This window comes from Apus apus, chromosome Z (genome assembly GCF_020740795.1).
Source record: "Apus apus isolate bApuApu2 chromosome Z, bApuApu2.pri.cur, whole genome shotgun sequence".
Lineage (NCBI taxonomy): Eukaryota > Metazoa > Chordata > Aves > Apodiformes > Apodidae > Apus > Apus apus.
In genome coordinates this window covers 50387456-50407971 of record NC_067312.1, presented here as the reverse complement: position 1 = coordinate 50407971, position 20516 = coordinate 50387456, and the positions used below count along the sequence as shown (strand labels likewise).

Here is a 20516-nt window from a genome sequence, read left to right as displayed (position 1 = left end):
TCAGTAGATAGAGGGGAAAAGTCTTCAGACCTTCCAAAATGAAGAGAGAGAAGCAGCAAAAAAGATTATGGAACAGACAGATAAAATGACCAACAGCATATTATGGGTGAGACACCACTTGAGACTCACTTGACAGGTCAACTTGAACTCATAGGTGAAACAGCTCAAATTCAGATGATACATAACCTCTTACTTAACCTTTTTAGACTGGGAAGAAACAAATGTGATCATTTTTAAAAACAGTTATAAGACACGTCTGGAGAACTGGAGGATGTACATCTGCTCTGTATTGCTAAGTCACTGAAAACTCTAACAATAGGATCTATGGATATATGGATATGTATGATAGCCTGGGAAAGAATCAATGTGGCTTCTATAAAGGGAAGCTATGTCTCAAAACCATGGAACTTCTTTAAAGATTTGGCAAGCATTTGAATAAATGAGATTTGATTGATTAGTCTACTTGGATTTCCAGAAGTTATTTGACAGCATCCCTCACCAGAGGTTCTTGAGAAAGCCACAGAATCAGAAATTAATTAGCAGTTGTTTAAGAGCTACAAAACAGGGAAGGAACAAGTTTTCACAATGCACAGAGGTTATCAGTAAGTCTGTCAAACCAGAGCTGGTGTTTGCTACTCAATGAGCCAATACAGGAGCTGAGCTGAGAAATCAGGTGAGTTGGTTGGGTTTTTTTAATAATCAGAGTTCTTCATAATACTAAGTTTCTGCTCAGCCAAAGAGCTGCAAAAGGACTCTGTTGAGATTCATTGACAGGGTATTAAATGGCAGATGAAATTCCATGTAAATAAATATAATATTATGAACACTGAACACAGCCCTAACTTCATACATTTAACAAACACTCAGCACAAACCTAACTTCATATATTTAAGAAACTAAGTGGCCTGTTATCACAAGCAAAGAAATCTTGACGTCTAAGCCAAAGTTCCACAAAACATTAACTCCATGCCCAATTGTAGTAAAAAAACAAACAAACAAACAAAAAAAACCCCAACAAATCCCAAAACCCAGTAACTGTAAAGAAGTATTAGGCACATTAAATTCACATTGTGAATATCTCCATCTGTAGAGGTATTAGAAACTCCACTGAAGGTCTTGAAAGACCGTCTTGAGCTGACCTTGCTTAAGCAGGGAGGTTGGACTACATGATCTTAAGAGGTCCTTGGCAACTTCATCCATTCTGTGATTCTGTGTTTTATCTTGAATACTGCACACCAATCTACATTACTATTCTGATAAGAGGAACAGAGCTGAAGCTTCAGATTTGGCTTCAGTTATCTGAAGGTTGAGAGACTGCTCTGGGCAAGCATCCTTAGATGCTTGTCCTGTTCTTACCTTGCCTTCTAGATATGTGCTTCTCACTACAGATGGTGACAGGGTATTGGCCTAAACAGACCTTTGATCTGGCCCAGAGCAGCCATTCTTACACTAGAAAGGCTCAATAATTTAGAATGAACAGTTTGTTTTAAAATTATATTGCAAACATATATGCATACATTAGTCAGTAAGAGAAAACAGATTTCAGATTTGAAAGTGATAAGATTTTTTTTTTGAGATTCTGAAATGGCTGAAAGTTCTGAAAACAAATACTTTGTGTTTCCAAAAGAGATGTCTCAACAAGCAGAATGGAAAACATAACCATTCTGTCATTAGATTTGATTCTTATTCAAAGGCAAATTTTAATTTTCTTTAAACACAACGCACATATCCAGTGCACCACATGCTCATCTGAGGGCAAGACCTCCAGTTTACATTTTCCACTAGGCAGGCATTAAGGATGTAGACCACAACATGAGCCCCCAAAGAGATAACATGGGCAACCATGTCATACAGACTCTTTCACAAAATGACCACAGACCTCTCTCAGGCACATTTCTTGTCTCTCCTGCTCATATTGAAAAGGCTGTTACAGATCTACAGATTGCTAGGTATTTTCTTCTAAATTACAATTTTTATTGTAATCATGGTCAAGTTACTTCTCTCCTCTGCATGCAGAAGGAGTCCTTAAATGTGACTGAGTTATTCTACCTCACGTGTGGTTCTCTGTTGGAGAACTATCATCACCTTTCCCAGCACCATCTGTTGGACGAAAGAAACCCGCTTCCTCCACAGTATATTTTCAGATGAAAAATTCCTAAGTTTAAACAGGATTTTTCATGACACATAGGAAGGAAAGCATTATATGTCACTATTGCAGTCACTTTTCACAAGTGCAATTATTATGCTGGCTGGATAAAACTGAGGCCAAATCAGGCCCTATAACACACAGACCCAATAATTTTCAAGTGCCATTTAGAAAATGCTATTTTTCACTTTTGTTTGATAGGGTTACTGGAGCTGAGTCCTTCTACATTCAGGAACCATTAAATTAATCCACATTCCAAAAATGGGAGGAGGAAGATGGGCTGGTGGTAGAAACCTGTCTGCATAAAGAACTCTAATCCTTCACGTGCCTGAAATACCAAGATTTCTGTCAGCTTTCTGGCTAGCATACCAGTTAGACCCTGTTTCATACTCGTTGCAAGAAGATAGGTGCAGAATGCCCAGTTTTTCAGCTTCTGAAGTTGCACCCATTAAATACAGTGGAAAATGTTTCTTCCTCATTGCATACAGATGGTAGACAGTGCTTTCTAAAGAAAGCAGTAGGAGCTGGGAAGAAGCGAAATGAGAATAGCCCTAAATGTCTTTAGCTAAAGGAGCAAGAAGTAACCAAAAGAACACAAAGGAACAGATTCATCCTTGGTACAGTAATGCTGTAAGAATTCTGATTTTTTTGTTTGTTTGTTTCAGTTTAAGTGGGATAATGGTATACAGGGGAACAGTTTTATAAACAATTTGCTTTTAGGATTTTTTTTTTCTCCTGCTCAAGAAAACCTGCCCATGTAGTCTAACCTTCATCAAAAGCTTGCCAGAGAGATACTTGCGCTTTACTTCGGTATTTCTATTTTTTTCCAACTTGCACATTTGAGTAATATTCTTTTGGTCTGCTATACATTTCAATTATTGACTTTGGCATAAGCTTAGGAGTATGCTTATTCAGTTTGCTGATGAAAAAAGGTGGGAAGATACTGGCAATACAGAAGAGGACTGTAATATTAGAAAAAACTGTACTTAGTATCTGAGGAGTAAGAGAAAAGGGATTAAAGTTAGCTATATTAAATCCAAGGTCATGCATTACAGACAAGTAACAGGAACTTAACTGTAAAATATAAATCTCCTCAACTGCAAAGACAGAAGGAAAAATTAAGACATACAGTTCAGGCAACAAGCAACTAGACAACTACAAAGTAGCAAAACAGCAGCTGTGAGAAAGGCAAATGTGATCCTGTCCCAGACAATAATGTTTGTTGTTCTTATTTTAAAAGTCTTGAGATTTTTATAAATGGAGTTAACAGAAAAAAAAAAACACAAAAACAAACAACAAGCAACAGCTTCTTCAAACTCCTTATGTTCCAGTAGGGAAATATGTAATATGAAAGCTGCATCCCTTTTGGTGTAACATGCAAGATACAATTCAAACAGGAACCATAGGCAAAAGGTGAAAAGTTAAGAGAGGGGCCTGCTTAAGAACTCTCATACAGCATCACGCTGTAAAATATAAACATAAGTTTGTCCTTGTAGTTTGGTTACTTTGAGTCAAGAATGTCTTTAATTAGCACAAAATATAAAATTTGAAAGTGTTTTCAAGTTTTTACTTAAAATTATAAAGAAAATCCATGCTGTGAAACTGTCCCTTATCTACATCATGCCAATACTTCAAAAACTCATCCTAGCTCAAAACAAAAACAAACACCAAAGTAATGGTTGGAAATTCTGCAGTTTCTCAAATCTGCCAATTCACTATTGTAAAGACATGAATATGTGGACAAAATTAAGCTTTCACAGCCATAACCCTCAAGCATGAAATATGGTCTTCCACTGGCCACGTGCCACTGTGTATAACTAACAGATCTTGCTAACCATTGTTATTCTGTTTCAGCTGTGACTACGGAAAACAATAAAATTGCCTTAGCATGTATTCAGTACAGTCAAAACACACGGTTGATAAGAAGCACCATGGTAAACTATTTTAACAGGCTATCTGATTAATATTTACTGCATTTGATCACAAATACCAAATCTAACAAGTTCAGGCAATAGAGACTGACAGAAATATTTGTTGGGCTCCTTATTTAAAGAATACATTTCACCAGCTCTAATTAAGATGGTCATCTGCAAAAGAAATAAATCTAAATTATTATTTCCATCACAAATAACCTTTAATTTTTTCAAAAGTTATGCAGAAAAAGAACATGAAGAGGTTAAAATATTTTTTAATTAATAAAAGTTGGAAGAACAATAAAAATGAGATTAGTACAGATCAGGTTTGTGACCATCTAAAGAACCTGAATGTGCCCAAGTCTATGGGACCTGATGGGGTCCGTGTACAGGTCCTGAGGCAGCTGGCAGATGCAGTTGCTAAGCCTCTGTCCATCATATTTGAGAGGTCATGACGGTCTTGTGAGGTTCCCACTGATTGGAAAAAAGGGAACACAGTCCCTTTTTTTAAGAACAGGAAAAAGGAAGACCTGGGAAACTAGAGACTCACCTCTGTGCCTGGCAAGATCATGGAACAGGTTCTACTGGGAAGTCTTCTAAGGCACTTGGGAAATAAGGAGGTGATTGGTGACAGCCAACATCGCTTCACTAAGGGCAAATCATGCCTGGCCAATCTGGTGGCCTTCTACAACAAGGCTACAGAGATGGTGGATGGTGACAGAGCAACTGACATTGTTTATCTGGATTTAAGCAAGGCATTTGACACTGTCCCACACCTCATCCTGGTCTCCAAACTGACAAGACATGGATTTGACAGATAGACCACTTGGTAGATAAGTAATTGGCTGGATGGCTGCACCCAGAGAGTTATGGTCAATGGCTCCATGTCCAAATGGAGGCAGGTGATGAGTGGTGTCCCTCAGGAGTCAGTACTGGGACTAGTGCTGTTTGACATCTTTGTTGGAGACATGGGATTGAGTGCAATTTTGCTGATGATACCAAGGTATGTGGAGTAGTTGACACCTCTTCTGCTTTAAGCCAATTTTCTTTTTACTGTTGTTTTTTTTTTCCTTCAGTGAGGTCTCTTTAAGTGTCAACACCCTAGGGAGAAGGGATGCCATCCAGAGGGACCTTGACAGGCTGGAGATGTGGGCCAATGCCAACCTCATGAAGTTCACCAAGGTCAAGTGCAAGGTCCTGCACCTGGGTCAGCACAACCCCAGGCACAAATACAGGCTGGGGGTAGAATGGCTAGAGAGCAGTCCTGAGGAGAAGGACTTGGGGGTGGTAGTAGATGAGAAGCTCGACACGAGCTGCCAGTGTGTGCTGGAGCCCAGAGATCCAGTTGTGTCCTGGGCTGCAACAAAAGACGTGTGGCCAGCAGTTGAAAGAGGTGATTCTCTGCTCTGGTGAGACCACATCTAGAATACTGTGTACAGCTCTGGAGTATAGGAAAGACATGGAGCTGCTGGAGAGAGTCCAGAGAAAGGTCACGAAGATGATCCAAGGGCTGGAGCACCCCTGCTATGAAGACAGGCTGAGAGTTGGGGCTGTTCAGCCTGGAGAAGAGAAGGCTCCAGGGAGACCTTATAGTGGCCTTCCAGTATCTGAAGGGGCTACAGGAAAGCTGGGGAGGGGCTCTTCACCAGAGAGGGTAGTGGTAGGACAAGGGTTTTAAGCTGAAAGAGGGTAGATTTAAGTTAGACATCAGGAAGAAATTTTTCACCATGAGGGTAGAAAGGCACTGGAATAGGTTTCCTACAGAGGCTGTGGAAGCCGCATCCCTGGAGGTGTTTTAGGCCAGACTGGATCAGGCTTTGTGCAGCCTGGTCTAGTGTGAGGTATCCCTGTTCATAGCAGGGAGGTTGGAACCTGATGATCTTTAAGGTCCCTTCCAACCTTAATCATTCTATGATTCTATTACTCTATGATTCTACGATTCTCTATGACTAAACCAGCTGAAATTACTTAACATGAGCTATTGTATTTCAGCTAGCAAGCTGAAAACCCAAATGGTCAAAAAGACACTGTTGTGATAAAGAGGAGAAGAAAGTGAAGGAGAAAATTACCAAGGCTGTTTCAATATTTGAAATAAATGATTCTCTGGAAATAGAAGAGAATTCTCTTCATGCTACTGCCAATCATACCAACTCCATGAACAAGTTTTTGTATCAGTGAACAAAATTACCATTTTCCACTCAGTTTTATTCCTGCTCCATCTACTTTTGAATATCGATGATATAAGTTATGCATAGAGATTGGATTCGAATATAAATTCAAAAAATAATTTTTCAGCATATTTGTTGAGGAGGTATTATGGAGATCATTTTGATCTCTATGAGAATCACAGTAGAAAATATGTCCGTGAATTTTAAGAGTCTCTCATTACACATTTTCCATTACACATTGACCCTATCTAGCAATTGATTACTGATCTCAGTTAGCATTCATTGAGTATTAACTTCAACTACCAATCCAAACTCTCTCTTGATTGCAGTTAAGATATTTGTGAATTAAATTGCTATGAAGGACGAATCAAGATGCAATAAATCTACAGGCCTTCCTCTGTGCTGCAGCAAGCAAAATTACTGTATTATTGCTATTTTAGTGCCAGAAGTGTTACTCCAATATTACCAGTTAGTTGCTGTTATAACAGTATTTTGTTAAGACTAGACCTGTTTTCCTCTCTCAACTGAAGTTAATCCCCTGTCAGTTAGCTTACAGAAGTGTGTTATGTGAACAATGAGACCCATAAGCATTTTCAGCTTCCATCAGAATGCAAAATATCCCAGAGAGAAAAAATAAAGGGGAAGAGGGAGGGTGAGAGGAGAGCAAGGGGGAACCACCCACCTTTATTATATTTCTTCATCTAATCACCTCAAACCTAGTCACTAAACAAAATCATTAGTATTTTCCTAAATTATCATCAGTATCTTTACCATAGTGTGTTACTTTGCATTACAAAATTGGCTTTGCAGCCCTTCCCTTTTTAATTTTACTAAGCGTATCAGCCAGAAAATCATGAGGGTCTGAAGAGGATGTAGAGAGATGGATCACTCGCTTCCCCTACAGCACAAGGCAGGGTGGAGGGGGGCATCCAATGAAGACAGCAGGTAAAAGCATTCATGGGCATGTATCTTACAGGGGTCTGAACTTAGATTATGACAACAATGGAGATCTCCGTAGGTTCTGTGTTTAGTTTTTTCAAATCAGTATTGCACAATAAGGAATGCCAACAAGCAAATGTTCTCCATCAGGAAAACCAACATCTGTCAAGCACTGATACCAGATCAAAATTGTGGTTCATTAATATAGAAAATATATCAATAGTCTAAGAAAAGAAACAAACAAACAAAAAAAAAAGGAAAAATCAGTACCCATCCATGGCAGACTGCAGACTTTATCCTGGAGATGCATCATCCTTAACAAGACAGAAATTTCCTCTGCAAAAGTATAAAACAATGTAGTACCACCATGTTAAAGAAGAAGAATCAAAAAAACCTGAAATAACTCGTGGCCCAAATCATGTTGTTAAAACTCACTCATTGGTCCACAATGTTAGACTGGCTCAGGATACTTAATCAGAAACAGCAAACACTATCTTGCACATGCAGAGAATCTGTACATACACAGAAGATCTGAAAGAGGTACTTCCTCAAGTTTGAATAAAATTCAAACAGCTAATTTACAAATAATAGAAGCAGCTAGAAGGTCTCACTATCAACTGAGAGTTGCACAATTTATGGTCAGCCTTCCATTGAAGGTATATGAAAGTCCACTCCTTTCAACACAGTATTAAATTTTTTACAGATAAACACAAAATAAAAATCACATGGCACATTCTTTGGTACTGTCAGTATGTCTTCATTGACAAGGATTATTTAAAGGAAAACCAGTATCAGTATTATTTCAGAAGTACTTTAAGATAATACCAGACTTACCATTGATATTCATGAAGATCTCACTCTTTTCATTCATTCATGAGTGCAAAATTCCTCACTGGAACTAATTACTTTAGATTAAATCGGAATACCTGCATTTCATTTCTAAGCTCATCCCAGCTTCTTTACATTAGTTTGTTATCTACTAATGTCAGCGTTTGAGTTTTTACAAAAATTCACAAATGTCAACAAGCAGTTCACAATTAGTAGCAACTGATTTGATTGACAGATCCTTCAGTCACAGGATTCATTAGCAAACTGCTTCATTTGAAAACATAAAATCATGACATTTGTGGAAGATTGTTGTTTATGCAGTATTCAGCTCTTCTAAATCTGTGGAGCAAATAGGGTCATCTTCATGAATAAAACCATAATCAATTAAGTACTTTAAGATGCAGTATCAGTTCCCAAAGGCAGTGAACCTGGCAGATATGAGTATGTTTTAAAGATCAAAAGACTGCAAATAAATAACAATATCGGTGTGTTTATGATGATCTGAACTCAGAAGAAACTGCGAATACTTGCAAAAAGGAAAAAATACAGGTAGGAGAGGAGGCCTATTTTAGAATGATGTCTCTTCCTTAAACCCAAGCAACTGTGTTTTTTTCACAACGCCTGAAGAGAGGCCGGGAAGAGATGCATCACATGTTTCTAGTGAAGAGTGTTTGAGGGAAAAGGACTGTGAGGATGACATCAGTTCTGAGGCCAAGCTGCAGTTCTGGCATCTTATCCATGGCATATGTATGCTCACAGAGAGGCATGCACTGGAGCACTGACTATACATTTGTTGAAGGGCTTAAAATCCTGTTGGTTTTTGCATTCTGTAACTTGGACTTGCTTTTATCACTGCTTCATCCTTCTCCCCAACCCCCACAAAAAAAACAAAACAAAACCAAAAAAAAAAAAAAAAAAAGCCGTGATAAATAGATGGTAACCTGTCAAAGGGCAGTGTGTTTTATAATTATTTTTCCCCCCTCAAAGAGGTTCCCATTTTCCCTGTCTTTTCTTTTACATCTGATGGTTCTTGGGTTCTAACACGGATAACTGCATCTGTCAAAGGAGGACAATTTCTAATCTGCAGAATTATGTTGTCCAGATGGTTGCTTTACTTATGTCAGAATTAGCATAGAGTTCCAACCATGTAATTTGGTGGTTTACGCCAAATAATTTCTCTCCTGTTACTCCCTGCACATGAAATTCAAAGAAACAAAAGCTTTAGTTGTGACAGATTGAATGGTTCCTTTCAAAGTTCCTTTCATATTGCTGTAGGGCCTCCTAACTTAGAATCACTTTTCAAGGAAAGCAACAACACCTCAGCAACCTGAGGGCAAGAGATGTAAAGCACTGATGGCCCCCATAGTCCATGTGTTTTACCTGACAGTAATCTGACAGTAACAACATTGTTTTTGCATTAATTCTATAACCAAAAGATGCACTTGCAATGTTACTGTATCACTGCTACTCCACCTTTCTATTTTAAACATTACATAGTCTAAGAAATTGAGCACATAAAATGTGTATGTTGATAAAAAGCCCCACATTCAGAAGTAGTCTTGGATAGCTGATCCTCAATGCTCCCTCCAATTGCATCATGCTAACAGATTTTTAAAAAACACAGCTAACCAGGAAAAAAGAAATAGGCTTCCATATGCATGACCCACAACCTTCCTACACACTCCAGTAAACTCAAGAAAAATGTCAACCTGTCCTTAATATGTGTAATCCCCAGCAGTCACAGTACATTTGGGCAGCTCCAAAACATGCTGCTAGCCAAGATACCATTCTGAGCAGAACCTTTTGCTACGAACCCTCTCACAAGGGTCAGAAAGAGCCAGTAAAGCATCACAGGTAACAAACTGCAGTCATGGAAGGACTGCAAGGAAGTGTACTTTTCTTCCTCTGTTTGTATGAGTTTCCAAAGGTTTAAAAGCTAAAACAGACTCTGGGAAAACACATCCTGTGCACTTTTGCCAAAAGAGAGGTCACTCTTGAAAGACTTTTCTTGATGCTGAGATACAAAGTAAGGCAAAAGTGCCAAGAAAACAATATGCTTCCGCAACACAAACATTCCCAAATTAAATTCCTAGTGATTTGCCAGCTCAGATTTCACAGAGCTGCTAGTTCAGAATCCAGAGAACACAGAAGAAAAAGAAAATAATTCCTCATAAATTAGTGATAAGTTTAGTTTTTAAAAACAGTGAGTTAAAATGCAGTTTCTGGTTACTACTGACTGTCTTAGGACCATGCAAGGCCAAAAGGAAGACAACTATCAACAAACGCAGGAATGTTTCCAAGGTGTCAATGACTGGTTGTAAAAGCTGTATTCTTACCCAGATTTTTAAATGGAGGAGATAAGGAAAACATAAATATTGAAAAAAAAGACATTAGAAGAATCAAATACCAAAATCAGCATCACCATTGGGAAATATCCAGAAAATTTGGGTATTCTTTCTCAGAATGAACATTACTGAACTGTAAAATAAATACCCCTTGTGAAATGATTGATTGTTCAGATAATAAAGGTCTGCTATATTGAGAAGAGATGAAACACAGAATACCTAATCAAGGAAGTTAACAGCAAATATCCAAATTTATATGTTTAAATTCTGCTTCATTGTAAAGCATAAGGGAGTACATGTTCTTTCTTTTTATGCACTCTCAACTCTTACTAAATGGTTCATATACATTGTAATACATGGATGAAAATACTACTCAACTTTGCACTTTTTTTCCTGCACAACGTGCAGGGGCAGAGGATGGCTTTCCTGAAGCCTCAACAACCTTCTAGCTAGCAGAACACAACAGAAAAATTATTCAGGTTTACCGAGATAAAGCCAGCTCAGTTTTTTGGATTTTAAGCAAAACTAAAGGATGACTATTTTTTTATTTCCCATTTACCTTCTCAGACAATATTCAGAAAGACAAAACTTCTCTGATCTGACTGACTGAAGAGGATAGCTAGCCCTCCCTATCAAGCACTTGTGACTTCAGTCACAACAACCTCAAGGAAAGCTGCAGGCTTGGGGATGAGTGGTTGGAAAGCTGCATTTTGGAGGAGGACCTGGGGGTGCTGGTTGACAGCTGACTTACGATGAGCCAGCAGTGTGCCCAGGTGGCCAAGAAGGCCAACAGCATCCTGGCCTGCATCAGGAATAGTGTGGCCAGCAGGAGTAGGGAAGTGATCATGCCCCTGTACTCAGCACTGGTGAGACCACACCTTGAGCGCTGTGTGCAGTTCTGGGCCCCTCACTACAGGAAGGATGTCGAGTTGCTGGAGTGTGACCAGAGGAGAGCTGCCAAGCTGGTGAAAGGTCTGGAGAATAAGCCCAATGAGGAGAGGCTGAAGAAACTGGGATTGTTTAGTTTGAAGAGGAAGCTGAGGGGAGACCTCAATGCTCTCTCCAACTACCTGAAAGGAGGTTGTAGGGAGGCGGGAATTGGCCTCTTCTCTCAAGTTAATAATGACAGGAACAGAGGAAATGGCCTGAAGCTGGGCCGGGGAGGTTTAGACTGGATATTAGAAAGAATTTCCTTACCAAAAGAGTGATTGGACAGTGGAATAGGCTGCCCAGGGAGGCGGTGGAGTCACCATCCCTGGAAGTGTTTAAAAGAAATATAGATGTGGTGCCTAGGGACATGTTTTAAGCACTGAACAGGTAGATTTAGGTTACGGTTGTCCTTGATGATCAAGGTCTTCTCCAACCAGGATGATTCTGTGATTCTGTGACTTCCACAGATGGGGCACATGCCACAGTAAACACTGTTTTTTCACTAATCACTGTTCATAACTGGTGGACATTTAAAATGTGGGTATATGCTACGTTAGCAAGCATTTAAATATTTGTTGCAGGCAGATTTCTGCCTATGAAACCGTCCATTACAATCACTTAGACAATACCATGCACACTTGGACCTCAACACACAGCTGAAAGAACATGTATTTGCTTCTCATACCACAGGGCTTAGGTACACTTACCCACCCTCCACCCAGACTCACTGCAGCCAGACACTCCATCTCTCAATATGCCTGCCTCATTTTCACTCTATGATTCAACTGCTTTTGTCTCTCAGTTTTACAGGCCCAGGCTGGGAGTGGAAAGATCCCATGAGAAAGGAAACAGCCTAGCAAACCCAGAGCTGGTAACAATATTGAAAGGTACAAAAGGGGCCAAGTTGACGTTCATAACATCAGCTGCTCTCTGGTGTTGACATGAAGCCCTGCCCAGCCACAACTGGGCCTGAAACAGAGATAAAGTAAGAATGAACGGATAAACAAAAGACTTTGCTCAGTGAAAGAGGGCCTTCATGTTCTTTTCCACTATTTTCCTTTCTTTCTTGAGAGATTTTGGAGATACGGCTAAATGGTTAAATGACACCAGTCACTTTATCCTATAAAAGCCTAGTTCCATCTTTCATCATGGGGACTTCCTGTACATTTTCAGAGGAGGTTGCGGGACTTTCTCCTCTCCAGCAGGAACACCTGCCAGAGAGATTAATTCTCAATAATTAAGACCCACCCAGGGACACCCAGCTGCAGCCAGGCAAGGGTGAGAGATACTAAATCCTTTATTATTAGCAAACTTAACCTTAAGTAATTTTCATCATTAAGTTTTAAAATTATAGACTCCTTTACAATTGGTAATTAATACTCTAGGCCTAGTATAAAACTTAATAATAAGTAAGTTGCCAACATTTTATTGATTAACCTTTATTGTTTGATCTAACTACAAGTAGTAAATTTCATTGTTAAGATACCTTTTGCTTTCAAACTCCAGCTTCTGTTCTGATCTTCCAGTTTCCCTACAGTTTGACTGTACGTGTGCCTTCTACTTTAAGGAGTTAAGACCTCAACATTACATGCAATAAATCTTGATCTGTCCATACACATCTTGCCTGTTCTCTTGTCCAATTCACAACAATCATACAGGCTTATTACACAACTTCAGGAAGTGTTTTCAACTGAATTTGAAAATACTTAGTTTCAAATATACTGTCTCTGTAACAAACCAAAGGAAAGATTTTGATGTATATGACCACTTGCTACTGCAATGTTTTTCAATTTAATTCTTGTGTTAGCACAAATAATGCCATTACTTTCAACTCCTAAAAGCTCTATGTGCAAAAACAGTTCTCAGCATTCTTCAGAGTACTTAAAGAGTTACTAATTTTCTCCATTAGAAATATTTTTTTTAATTAAAAAGGTAACTAAAACCTATGTCAGAAGAAATAACTTGAAAATAAATAACATTTCTCTAGTATCATTTTCCATTATTAATAACTCTTTTTTAAGTACAAGAAAGATGTGAAAATTACACAGAATTATCACCTGTTCATTCCAGCTATTCAAAACTGCTCCTGCACTTTTATAGAAAAAAGGTAAAGACTCAGTTTATTGACAGAACAATGCATTGAGGACATAGACTAATATAAGTACAGAAATAATGCAGTGCTTTGCAAGAACTACTCTTTCACTCCCCACTCTAAGTCCTGAATTTTGATTTATATAATATGTATTCCCTTTAACTTCCAAGTTATTTAATGCCTGAGCAGAGAGACAGTGGCCTGAGCATTATGTTGAATGTATGGTATCACAAGCATCCTATTAATCAACTTGCAGATTAATTTCAGTTATATTCAAATACAGTATCACTAGGACACAATCTAGGTATGCACTAGCAGTTAGTGCAATGCAGTAGGAGTACACCAGGGTTAGAGGTGATTGCAGCATGCTGATACTAACCCACAAACCTTTTGTGTCAGATGGCCTCTGATCCGGTCCTGTTCAACAACTATGTCCAAAAAGGCTAGAGTGGATTAAGCGCTTCTGAACTGCATCTTCTGGTTCAGTTACACTCAGTCTGCCCTGGAGAGTCCAGGAATGCCACTCGATGCACAACAAAGCACAGTGAAAGGGGATAATTGGGACATTTGTTTCATGAAAGTCGCTGTCGATCCAAGTTAAAACCAGCACAGGTGCTTGCTTTTTCAACACCAAGTTTGTAATTCTGAATCTACCAGTTGTTGAACTGAACCAGATGAAAGTGAAGAAAATACTCACACAGGCTATACATTGCAAATTCTGGTTCCTGGTACCCAAGAAAGGAATTTAATCTGGAACACTGGGTTAAGAAGCTTTAGAGCTTCCACAGAAAACATTAATTGCTTGTTACTAAGTTTTATGCATTACTCCCTCATGACTTCCTCCCCCTTAGAGCATCACCTTCCTTAACAAACGTCTTTCTGGCCAATTTAGCGTTGGGATTGTTTTCTCCACAACAAAACTGCTTCAGCAGAAGGAGCAAAGTGTGCATTCACCATAGCACAGCCTGCAGTCAAATGCTTAGGATATTTTTCAAAGGGAAAGATGAGGTGGACAGAACCACTTCAAGAGGAAAAGGAAGTTAAAGTCTTCCACTAGGGCTATGCCATCTGGTGCAATGCATGAAGACCATTTTCTACACCCACCTGCCACCTTGGCCAGCACCAAAAGGACATCATGCTCTCTGTATCTCTTAATCTTCCCACCTCAATGCAAGGTCCAACATCCCTAATCATAACAGTCCTAAACAAGGCCTCTGAACCCCCTCTTCAACAACCTTCTCTATCAGCAGGAACTGCAAGCATGAAAAAGCTTGCTGCTTGCCTGACAGTATGAGGGTAATGAGCAAGCTGCAGTTCATGGCACGATGCGATTTTGAGAGGCAAATCTACACAGGCAGTTTCTGCTCAAATTCTCATCCTGGTTCAGTTAAGCACTCCACACGCACACTCAGACAGCTAGCACCATGCACTGTCAGCAGCATGCTTTCAACTATTTGGAAAATCCTAAAAGTCACCAGCAAGTATGCACAAGTGTTACTGAAGGAGGGAGTGACCTACTTTAAAGGCAGTCAAAAGCAAAATTAGCAACTGATTTTCAAAATAAACATGGCAAAGTCTGTGTAACAAATGACGCTTGAGATGAACAGAAGAAAGGCCCCCTTTTTAATGAAGGAGAAATAACTGGCATACTTTCAAAGCATAAACTGTTTGAACTTCAAAGCATCAAGTGCAAAAATAATCAATTTCTATAAAATTATACAAAGGAGTTACCTGATTTAATCTACTACTGCCATTACAAAAGTAGATACTACTACGACAACGCTCATAAATAGGATTGACAGAGTAAGACACCATTCAGTGCACTGAAACCCTGAGTTCATACAACATGCAGAATATAAACTCTCTGAGCTCAGAACTCAAGAGGAGAAACCACCTATGATTCAGCTCACACTGTCAATTCAAGATGAGTTGCAAGTACTGAGTGCCTTTCAGTTACAGGTTCTCAGAAAGGATCACACAATTGAAAGACTGCCCATGAAGGAAAAGGTAACCTTGGAAAATCCTTATTATCATTCTTACACAAATAAAAATGCCTGTAACTTTTCTGGGTTATTTTTAAAAATTATTATTGTTATTTTTATTGTTATTATTGTTAATATTGTTATTACTATAACTGTTATTATTGACATTATTGTTGCTGTTATTTTTTACTATTATTATTTTTTAAAAATTTAATTTTTTTCAACCTTTGAAACCAAAAGAAAGACCTAAGAATTTGGTTGGAAATACTTCCAGCTGCTTTTGACCATTTAATAGATCTGCAATCTGCAGTTCAGTAGTTAGCATCTTCATGTTTAATCAGTCTTCATTAATTTCCTGATTGTAAATTTGCCATGGGCCCACCAAACCCATGTAAGTTTTCACCATCTACAGCATACATTGCCAGAAGAACCACCGCTTAAGTTCACATTGTGCTGAAATGAGCAGAGCTCTTGAGCTTCATTTTTTACTTGCTAGCTTTGTCAGATGCCCTGCAGAGCCTGCATCCAGGAAAACAGCAAACAAGCACCTCTAACCAGGTGTTCCACCACACCACACGTGTTTCCAGAAATTTTTATCATAACCTCACTATAGGATTTACCAGGGGAAAAAAACAGCCAAGTGGTTCTCCTCCACCCCAATTTTATTTATCTAAGCTGAATTTCATCCTCCATTTAAATGCCCTATCAGTCCGATCAGATCTTCCTGCAATTCCTCGTAAGCAATGGTGTCTCCAAAATCCTCAGTTATTTTGTAGGACCTGCAAATATCACTGTTCATTGCCTTAATTTATGAGCATGTTGAGCAGCACAGACACCTGAACTGATCTCTGTGGAACTTCACTTGTGGAAAGACAACTGTTTACTCCCACCCAAGCTTTTAGGCATTTATGTTTTTTCTCGCTAGCAGCACCTTTCCCCTTTTCTCCCATGGCTCCTTAGCTGGACGTACAAGCAAGAACTACTGACTAGGACATCTTAGGTATTTGCCAGACATACTATGCAGAAAGTGCACTCCTTCCAAAGGAATTTCCCATACTTGTCAACAGCTGTCCAAAGGCAGCTTTTCACAGTCTGACAACAGACATCTTCCAATCCTCTATTTGTTAAAGATATTTTAGGATAGTGTCTCCTGTTGATTACTTTAATATGTTATTTTGATTTTCTGCATCTAAAGAGATCACGTACCCACATTTTGAAGCCTCACCTGATATACTTTCACCACCACTAACCTAAGCAATGAACATTTTTTTGTAGACACACTCATCTCCAGAATTAAAAGGCAGGAGACAAGCTTACCAAGAGAAAACAATACAGTTTTATATTACACTCTGGAACCTAGAGGGACTGGTGGATCTCACTTATAGATTTCCTAAGATATACCTGGGTTATCAGAGGAGGTCTGAGATAAGCAGTAGCAGTCAGAACACCTGCTCTGAAAGGATCTTAAAATTAGGGCCCTGCCTATGTATACAATTTTCCCTTGGAGCATGTACTTTTCTTACCTCACAGTTGGTCTTTGCTTCTTATCTCCTGTTTTCTTTCTTTTTGTTTTAAATCTTATTTCCTAGATCTATCCACAGCAGAGCAGACTTAGTGGCTCACATTTCCAACCAGTGGGTAAGGTTATCTTCCTTATTAAATTTTTTTGTTAGATTTTCAGCATCTACTCTCTCAACTTGCCAGATAGAAAAACCCACTGCACCTCAGCTTTCATTAACTCTTCCTTCCTCGGATTTTAAAACCCCTTTCCAAGCTACACAATATTCCCATGATGTATCACCAATACAGCCTATCCTTAAACTAAGCCCACAGCCACTAGCACACATGCTGTAAAAATTCCAGGCAGTCCAGATATAACAGTACTAATCCAAGTGACACAGTTGGTATCAACTGATGTTACTCAGCCATACACACTCAGTTTTGGTCAACTCCAGACACAGAACAGCTACAACAGTATTTCCTGCTTTACATTTCTACACAGGGGTCAAAACATGATAAGTATACATAAAACTACGCCTATTTAAATCTGTCTGGCATAAGAGCAGTAACAGCACAAAGACAGCAGCAGATGCTTAGGACCTAACAAGCAAGCCAAGAATGATACTACAGTGTATTCTACAGCCTTTCCTGCCCCTATCAGTTACAGTACAGCACCCACGGGCAGGCTTATTAGGAATAACTTCCATTGTAAGCTCTTTCTGAAAAAATACTGTACCAAGGCAACCCTATTATTAATTGCTAATTTCCCACACTCATACGGGATTGTAATACTCTATTGGTGGCAAAATTAACAATTGCTGTTTGTTACCTGCTGACTTACAGATTTAAGTTATCTACTGAAAACCCGCAACAGAGCTGTCATTTTCTACTTTTCTTTTTTTACATATTGTTTTCTACCAAATACAACATAAACCAACAGTTGTATTTAGAGAGTAAAAATTGCACCTTAACTATAAGCAACAGCACCTTACACTGAACTTCAGTTTTGAAAAAACCCAACACTTGGGTGTTTAAGCTCCCGGGCAGAAGCACCAGGGCAATAGTGCAGATTGAATGAATGAACACACACCAGCTCACTCATCTGCACTGCACTCCAATGTAAAGATCCTCCTTATAGAGGCCTATTCACAGACTCCTCTCTCGGGTGGGGATTCTGTCATTGCAAGGTCTAAAGGTGCTGGTGATGACAATAACGATAAAAGGACTTGTATGAAGTGTGGCTGCAGAGAAGCTGGCATTTCAGTACCTTCCAAGTCATGTCGACCCTTCAACCGACAGAGTATTAGGTCTGGCGTCTGTCAATACACAGGTAACCTGACTACTGCAAAGCTGCCCGTGGTCAGCAGGGTTCACTTGTTTTTTCTGGGGATTTGCACCGCCAGGACCCCGGAAGGTAACTTTTTTTCTCGAAACACCACATGTCTTGAAAGCCAGCACGCGCTCCGCATGCCATTCACACAAACCAAAGTGTTGCTGCTCTCGGCACCGCGACGCAGGACGGGCAGGAAGGGAGATGCAGCCCCGGCCACCCGACAGCCCCGGCTCCGCCGCCACCCGGCCCGGCCCGGCGCCCTCTCACCGTCCCAGCTCGGACTCCAGCTCGAAATAGTGGGCCAGGGTGTCTTTGTTGGAGCCGTCGATCCAGTAGTCGGGCGCAGCGGTTCCGGGGCGCCCGGCAGCGGAGGAGCCAGAGGAGGAGGAGGATGAGGATGACGATGAGGAGGAGGGCATGGTGACTTTCAGCATGGTGGAACTCCTACCGGGGTCTGTCCCCTCCTCAGGACTGGCTGCAGAAAGCAGAGCGACAAGGTGGCTGGCACCTCACCTCACTTTCCTTCTTCCTTCCTTCCCTCCCTCCCTCCCTCCCTCCCTCCCTTCTCCTTCCTTCCTTCCTTCCTTCCTTCCTTCCTTCCTTCCTTCCTTCCTTCCTTCCTTCCTTCCTTCCTTCCTTCCTTCCTTCCTTCCTTCCTTCCTTCCTTCCTTCCTTCCTCTCTCCCTTCTTCCCTCCCTCCCTTCTCTCTTTCCCTTTCCCCTTCCCTTTCCCTTTCCATTTCCTCTCCCTTTCCCTCCCTTTCCTTTTCCTTTTCCCTTTCCTTTTCCCCTTTCCTTTCCCTTCTCCTTCCCTTCCCTTCCCATCCCCTTCCCTTCCCTTCCCTTCCCTTCCCTTCCCTTCCCTTCCCTTCCCTTCCCTTCCCTTCCCTTCCCTTCCCTTCCCTTCCCTTCCCTTCCCTTCCCTTCCCATCCCCTTCCCTTCCCTTCCCTTCCCTTCCCTTCCCTTCCCTTCCCTTCCCTTCCCTTCCCTTCCCTTCCCTTCCCTTCCCTTCCCTTCCCTTCCCTTCCCTTCCCTTCCCTTCCCTTCCCTTCCCTTCCCTTCCCTTCTTTTCCTCCCTCCCTCCGTCGCTCGCCTTCACCTCCGCCGGGCCGGGCAGGCCGGGCAGGAGCAGCGGCGGCCGGTCCCCGCGGCCGCTCCCCAGCAGCGGCGCCACACGCGTGGGCTGGCCCGGCGCCGCCGGCGGGGCAGGGCGGGCACAGCGGCCGCCTCCGCGGCGCAGGAGCCGCCCCCGGCGGGGGTTGCGCCGCCCTCCGCAGCCCGGCGGGACGGGGCTGCCGGCAGCCGCCTGCCGCGGGGCCGTGGGCGCTCCCGCGCTGCGGGCAGCGAGCCCCGGTGCTGGCCCCGCACGGCGGGCGCCCTGCGAGCTGACCGAGAGCAGCCTGGCACAAGCCGTCACCGGGAGCGGCGGGACCGAGCGCCCCGGGGGGACAGCTTCACCAAGGGAGAAAGAGCATCCCGATATGGAGGGAGCGCTGCGGATTTTGCGGGGCTCGGGCGGCCTGAGCTGGAGCGGGCGGCGATGGGCCGGGAAGGATGCGCAGCCCGTGGCGAGGATGGGCTCCACCCCGTCATGCTGCACCATTTTGCCGACTCCAGAGCTGGGATCGGTTACCGGGGTGCAAGACAGGAGTTCGGCACTGCTCTCTGCGTTTGGGGAGGACGGTGTGGAGCAAGACAAATAGCAGTAGGAAAGAGGCTGACCAGTGTTCAGACATGACTGCAAAAATCCAAAATGTATCGCATACCTTCCCACCGCAGGACTAAAAGAAGCCTTAAGGGAATAACATTGCCATGCTGCAGTGCCACTCCTAACAGGTTAGGAAATCTGCAGGCTATGAAATGTGTGCAATTATAATAAAGTATATATTGTATCCCTGACAGTAAAAAGCTTAGCCAGAAGGGTCTATATAAGGGCAGTTTCAGTTGGTGTAGTGGTGAAATAAAACAGCAGTTGTGTGTGCCTCGCATGCATAGTGTGCCAGATCAATCCTACTCACATCCTGTCCGTGCTATTACACCCACTCGTACTGTCATGCGAGCACAGGCAGGAGGTAAAATGGACCATGTGCAAGCCTGTGCAGCAGAAAGTGGAAGAAGTATTGCACTCTGATTTTCAAACGCAATCCACTAGCCTGCTTTAAAACATTGTATTCCTTGCTCAGAAAAAGCATATTATTTTCTTCAGTTTTGTGGTAATTCATGTGTGTTAATGTTTTACAAGATGTTTTGTTTCCCCTTCATAAGCAAGTAAACAAGTCGGTCTGTCACTCTTCCCCAGCTTCCTTGCAGTATGCAGAAAGGGAAAGTAATCTTAACTGT

At 41.4% G+C, this 20516-nt stretch overlaps 1 protein-coding gene across 1 annotated transcript in view; it reads right to left on the bottom strand.

The window, feature by feature from the left end:
• CAMK4 (calcium/calmodulin dependent protein kinase IV) overlaps window positions 1–19304 on the bottom strand; it is a 131013-nt gene extending 111709 nt beyond the window's left edge. Inside the window, exons 1-2 of the mRNA XM_051643336.1 lie at window positions 19276–19304; window positions 18444–18651 (exon numbers count right to left, since the gene is read on the bottom strand). Coding sequence (XP_051499296.1) covers window positions 18444–18610 — 167 coding nt within the window. The 5' untranslated portion in view covers window positions 18611–18651; window positions 19276–19304. The remainder of the gene's footprint in view (window positions 1–18443; window positions 18652–19275) is intronic.
• Window positions 19305–20516: the final 1212 nt, after the last annotated feature.